Source organism: Coregonus lavaretus (genome assembly GCF_964263955.1).
Source record: "Coregonus lavaretus genome assembly, chromosome: 7".
Classification (NCBI taxonomy): Eukaryota; Metazoa; Chordata; class Actinopteri; order Salmoniformes; family Salmonidae; genus Coregonus; species Coregonus lavaretus.
Window position 1 is genome coordinate 50,669,245 of NC_139994.1, and position 6,493 is coordinate 50,675,737.

Consider the following 6,493-nt stretch of genomic DNA (forward strand, 5'->3'; position numbering starts at 1 on the left):
TTGGCTATGACAGACAGTTGGTCAGAGCATGTCTCTCAAGCTGCTGAGCTGGAGGAGCTTGAATCAACCCTGCTGTAGACAATTGAACGAGTAAAATGCATGAGTCACTCAGAAAAACTAATCATGATTCTCGACTCGAGTCAGTAAAAAGAGTCGTTAAAAAATAACGAATCGTTCGAGAACTACACATCACTACTGTTGTTCACTGTGCGTCATAAATATCATATCTTTATAACACTGAAAATTACAGAACAATACTGTTTTCATTGCAAATCAGTTGTGTATGTGGTACAATTCCACGTGAACATATTATTTCAATAATCAACCGTTGCACTACTCAGATGAAAGGGAAAACCTATAATATTTTGTTGCACTTCAGAGTTATGAAATCTATCCCAGACACTGAAACTGTAACACTGTGGGCGCCATTTTGGTTCAGGAAACAACTCTGCCGGCGGATGTGCTCTCACATACGAGCCCTTACCACACGCAGTTTCTTTATCTTTCACGGTCATTCGTTGGCGTGTGATACACAGCAATGGCCGCGTCTTTGGTTGTGCAGAGGTTAGCAGGAGTATCGGGGGCGCTCGCTGTCGCTGCCGGGGCATACGGAGCGCATGGTAAGAATCCACATCTGTTTCATTGTGCGCTGCAGATTGCATGATTGTGTAGTTACCGTTAAAAGCAGCCTACTGTTTTGTAAACGCTGTCGCTGCTTCATGTCATTCATTTGGCCATGGGGATGGGATAGTCCTGTCCAGACAGCATGCATAATAACAATATATCTGTGCTTTCCGGCTGCAGTTTACTACTGTAAATGAAACCTAGCCTAATAAAAAATGTGCTCTGTAGGATATGTAGGCTAAACACTTTATGATAAAGTGACACACACAGGCTACAGTACACTGTATTTGTTTAGATTATGATGTGGCCCTACCCTTACTGTTCGGTTGCCCTGACCCTTTACAATATCTCCTATTTGTTTTATTCAGGTTTCAAAAACAAAGATCCAGATGATTACTCGAGAGTGGTAAGTGTTACTGTTTTCATATGGTATGAATATAGTATAGGCCCAAATTTGGAGAGTGGGCTGATATTTAATTTGTTGATAAGTTCGTAATTTATGTTATAAATTGCGTCCACTACAAATATACTAATACACTGTTTTGATTCATTTAATTAATATCTGGGAATGTTATACCACCTCCTTCCTCCTTGTCAATTTATCTCTCAGACAGTGCTGGTCTTTAATGTAATATATTACTCTCTATCGTCCCCAGCTTTATGAGACGGCCAACAAGTACCACTTCTACCACAGCATAGCTCTGCTGGGTGCTTCTCGCTGTAGGAAACCTGCTGTGGTATGTACAGTATGCTTCCCTCCCATCATTATAATAACATAATTAAATAAAACACTATAGTGTTGTAATATAAAATATATCTCTATGGTTTATTCTAATCCTCCGCCTGCATGTACACTCTGTTTTGTTTGCATTTGCAAACTGTACATATTGGTCTTGACAATAAGCAGAGAAGCACACATTCACTTTCCCTGTCTTCTCTCTGCAGGCGGGCGCCCTCCTGGTATTGGGCACGGGGGCATTCTGTGGGTCCTTGTACCACCAGGCCCTGACGGAGGACCCTGTGCTGAGGAAACTGGCTCCTTATGGGGGCATGTTCCTGATCGCTGGCTGGCTGGCTATAGCTATCTGAACTGACCTTTAACCTCTGACCCTTGAACCTTTGACCCCTACTGGAGCAGGATGACCTTGCTATGGGACACAAACTGACTGTTAAGTTCAGAGGCCAGAGAAGTGGAAATGTCATGAGAGGTGGATGGAGGGCTGGATGGAGGGAAGGGGCGTTGATAAAATGTCACTTATCTAAACCCTCCTCTTTTTCTGTCATCGGTGTTAAGAGAAGATAAGGTTGTGAGGGATCACTTTTTATTCTTCCGTCATCACAGGCTGCGACGTACCCTGTGACTTACATTTGTGTGTGCGTGTTTGTGTGTGCGCACGTTTTGAGTTTGAATGGATCCAAAATAATAGTGTATATTTATCCTTTATCACAAATAAACCTGTTAAAAAAAGTTGATGACCACCTTTTCATCCCTTTCTTCTGAAGAAGCCTTCTGAAACATCTCTCTCTCTCCAATTAATGCTTTATTGGCATGAGTGGGTGGTTGCCACTGTTGCCTGTTAGATTCTAAATAAACAAAAACAAAATAGAAAAATATGCACATCCAATTTATCAGGTCAGGGCAGAAGAACGTATCAAAGAAAAAGGGAATGTACACAACTCTGGTATGCTCCCATGGTGATTTAATCAGAAGCACAATAAAGACAACGTTTCGATCCGAGTTTGATCTTCGTCAGGTCATACATACACCACTGTGAAACACACCTACACTAAATAACCTCCAGAGGCATGTACATCCGGTCAGTTGAATACATACAGTGCATTCGGAAAGTATTCAGACCCCTTGACTTCTTCCACATTTTGTTACATTACAGCCTTATTCTAAAATTGATTAAATTGTTCAATCTACATACAATACCCCATAATGACAAAGCAAAAACAGGTTTTTAGATTTTTTTGCTAATGTATTAAAAATAAACTACTGTAATTACATTTACATAAGTACATTTTTCCTCAATGAAGTAGCTATCGGCAAAGTCAGTGCTAGTAGGGGGGAAAAGTCGAGAGCGAGTGTTCGTTTTTTGGGGGTGGGGTGCGGGGGGGGGGGGGGGGGCTGTGGGATTATTTAAGATACTCTTTGAAGAAGTAGGGTTTCAGATGTTTTTGAAAGATGGGCAGGGACTCTGCTATCTTAGCTTCTGGGGGAAGCTGGTTCCACCATTGGGGTGCCAGGATAGAGAAGAGCTTTGACTGGGCTGAGCAAGAGCTGCCCTCCCATAGGGGTGGGAGGGCCAATAGACAAGAGGTGGCAGAACGAAGTACTCGTGCTGGGGTGTAGGGTTTGAGCATCGACTGAAGGTAGGGAGGGGCAGTTCCTCTTGCTGCTCTGTAGGCAAGTACCATGGTCTTGTAGTGGATGCGAGCTTCGACTGGAAGCCAGTGGAATGTGCGGAGGAGCCGGGTGACATGGGAGAACTTGGGGAGGTTGAACACCAGGCGTGCTGCGGCGTTTTGGATAAGTTGCGGGAGCCCAGCAAACATTGAGTTGCAGTAATCCAGATGGGAGATGACAAGTGCCTGGATTAGGACCTGTGCTGCTTCCTGTGTATGGTAGGGTCATACTCTACGGATGTTGTAGAGTATGAACCTGCAGGAGCGAGTCACTGCTTTGATGTTTGCAGAGAACGACAGGGTGTTGTCCAAGGTCACGCCAAGGTTCTTTGCACTTTGGGAAGGAGGCACCGTGGAGTTGTCAACCGTGATGGCAAGGTCTTGGAGCGGGCAGGCCTTCCCCGGAAGGAAGAGCAGCTCCGTTTTGTCGAGGTTGAACTTGAGGTGATGGGCCGACATCCAAGCTGAGATGTCTGCCAGGCACGCAGAGAATTCAGTTAATTGTTCGCTGGTAAGGGGTCCTGCGTTCTCTGGGCATTACTGAATCAAATGAACAAAATTAGTCTAAAGATTTGTTCATTTTACTGAACGAGTTGAAAAGATCAGAGTCAGTAAAAAAAGCCGAACTACCCATCACTAATATATAATTCCCCAAACCGGGCATTCAGAACACATGCCAATTGATTTTGGGAGAATGTTTGAGCAGAGGATCACAGCAATAGTCATGGCAAAATGCATAACATTGCAGGAAATTTGCTTTAAAACTGCAAGATTGTCTCTCCGCTCAATGCCAAACTGTGTAGAATTGCTGGAAAAATTTGTAGAATTGTAGAAAATGTGCTTTACAACAGCAACATTTTCTCTACACTACCAAGATGCCTTTAGCTACCTTCTAGCTAGCTAATAGACTATGTTAGAGTTTACACTTCCTCTTCCAATGAACTACGGGGAGGTCAAAACAATGTCTACCAAATTCATTTTAGAATGTTGATTACTTCTTTCTACTTGCCATTATCATTCACCTGATAAGACAAGACGTGACTTAGATTTTTTGCTAACATATGGGGGTCCCTGGGTCGCCGGTTTTCCTAGACGGGTCCTTGGGAAAGAAAAGTTTGAAAACCCCTGACCCAGAGCTCAGGCTCTCACAGCATCTCCAACGGTCGAGCCTCCGAGCGGGAGGAGAGAAAAAGGTCTGTGCTATCCTAGGATCCTTTGGACATCCCTACCCCATTGAAGTTGAAATGTAAAATGATTAAGTTAAGGGTTAAGGTTAGGGTTAGGTTAAGGTTAAGGTTAGGGTTAGGGTAAGGGTAGGGGTTAAGGTTTAGGGTAGGAACATCCCAAGGATCCCAGATAGCACTGACCGACAGAAAAGGCAGAGGTCTTCCAATGCCAGTTGAACCAGAAGCAAATCAAACGCCGTCCTCACGGTGGTCGGGGATGCAACAATGGAACTACATTAGTCTGTGCAAGAAAGAGCTAAAAGTAACCTGGGGGTTACATGCACTCCCCACAAAATAAACTTGGTGTACCGACAAGTCCCAACATCTTTAACCTCAAAAGCATGTAGTACGTTAATACATACACAGTATCGTCAATGTGTCATAGCTTTGCATTGTCAATGTGTCATAGCTTGCTTTGACATCAATAAAAGTACATAAAAGTCTCTCTCTCTCTCTCTCTCTCTCTCTCTCTCTCTCTCTCTCTCTCTCTCTCTCTCTCTCTCTCTCTCTTTGCTCTCTCTCTCACTTTAGCTGGGGCTACGTTCGTTCCAACCTACAGTGTATTCGGAAAGTATTCAGACCCCTTCCCTTTTTCCAAATGTTGTTACGTTACAGCCTTATTCTAAAATTGATTAAATAAAACATGTTCCTCATCAATCTACACACAATACCCCATAATGACGAAGCAAAAACAGGTTTTTAGAATTTTTGCACATTTATTAAAAATAAAAACAGAAATTGCTTATTTACATAAGTATTCAGACCCTTTGCTATGAGACGCAAAATGGAGCTCAGGTGCATCCTGTTTCCATTGATCATCCTTGAGATGTCTCTACACCTTGATTAAATTGATTGTACATTATTTGGAAAGGCACACACCCATCTATATAAGGTCCCACAGTTGACAGTGCATGTCAGCGCAAAAACCAAGCCATGAGGTCAAAGGAATTGTCCGTAGAGCTCCGAGATAGGATTGTGTCGAGGCACAGATCTGGGGAAGGGTACCAAAAAATGTGCAGCGTTGAATTGTCCCCAAGAACACAGTGGCCTCCATCATTCTTAAATGGAAGAAGTTTGAAACCACCAAGACTATTCCTAAAGCTGGCCGCCCAGCCAAACTGAGCAATCAGGGGAGAAGGGCCTTGGTCAGGGAGGTGACCAAGAACCCGATTGTCACTCTGAGAGAGCTCCAGAGTTCCTCTGTGGAGATGGGAGATCCTTCCAGAAGGACAACCATCTCTGCAGCACTCCACCAATCTGGCCTTTATGGTAGAGTGGCCAGACATAAGCCACTCCTCAGTAAAAGGCACATGACAGCCCACTTGGAGTTTGCTAAAGGACTCTCAGACCATGAGAAACAAGATTCTCTGGTCTGATGAAACCAAGATTGAACTCTTTGGCCTGAATGCCAAGCGTCACGTCTGGAGGAAACCTGGCACCATCCCTACGGTGAAGCATGGTGGTGGCAATATCATGCTGTAGGGATGTTTTTCAGCGGCAGGGACTGGGAGACTAGTCAGGATCGAGGGAAAGATTAACAGAGCAAAGTACAGAGAGATCCTTGATAAAAACCTGCTCCAGAGCACTCAGGATCTCAGACTGGGGCGAAGGTTCACCTTCCAACAGGACAATGACCCTAAACACACAGCCAAGACAATACAGGAGTGGCTTTGGGGCAAGTCTCTTAATGTCCTTGAGTGGCCCAGCCAGAGCCCGGACTTGAACCTGATCGAACTTCTCTGGAGAGACCTGAAAATAGCTTTACAGCGACGCTCCCCATCCAAACTGACAGAGCTTGAGAGGATCTGCAAAGAAGAATGGAAGAAACTCCCCAAATACAGGTGCCAAGCTTGTAGCGTCATCCCCAAGAAGACTCGAGGCTGTAATCGCTGCCAAAGGTGCTTCAACTAACCCTAACCCTAAATTTGGCTAAAAAATTGAAAATCTGTTTTTGCTTTGTCATTATGGGGTATTATGTGTAGATTGAGGAGTAAAAAATACAATTTAATCAATTTTAGAATAAGGCTGTAACATAACAAAATGTGGAAAAAGTCTAGAGGTCTGAATACTTTCCGAATGCACTGTATCTGTGTTCAAATTGAAATGTGAAAGCGCTAATTCCTTCCGGTTTCCTGACTCTAGGCTTTGTGTGTGTGTGTCCATCTCTGGAATGGAAACATGGCGGATACATGAGTTGCTGAATTTGGGCTCCTGAGACTATATAAGGAGAGGAG

General features: G+C 43.9%; 1 protein-coding gene across 1 annotated transcript; it reads left to right on the top strand.

Annotated features, from left to right (window-relative positions):
* Nucleotides 1-465: 465 nt before the first annotated feature.
* Nucleotides 466-2,085, top strand: tmem256 (transmembrane protein 256). Its single transcript, XM_084165507.1, has 4 exons — nucleotides 466-620; nucleotides 993-1,030; nucleotides 1,281-1,361; nucleotides 1,570-2,085. The coding sequence occupies exons 1-4, from the start codon at nucleotides 539-541 to the stop codon at nucleotides 1,711-1,713; spliced, it is 345 nt and encodes a 114-aa protein (XP_084021633.1). The 5' UTR covers nucleotides 466-538; the 3' UTR covers nucleotides 1,714-2,085.
* The last annotated feature ends 4,408 nt before the right edge of the window (nucleotides 2,086-6,493 follow it).

Bases quoted from the DNA above. Each gene is read 5' to 3' on its own strand.
- tmem256 (XM_084165507.1), top strand. From the start codon at position 539: ATGGCCGCGTCTTTGGTTGTGCAGAGGTTAGCAGGAGTATCGGGGGCG. The intron at 621-992 runs GTAAGAATCCAC...TGTTTTATTCAG, and splicing joins CGGGGCATACGGAGCGCATG to GTTTCAAAAACAAAGATCCA. The intron at 1,031-1,280 runs GTAAGTGTTACT...TATCGTCCCCAG, and splicing joins CAGATGATTACTCGAGAGTG to CTTTATGAGACGGCCAACAA.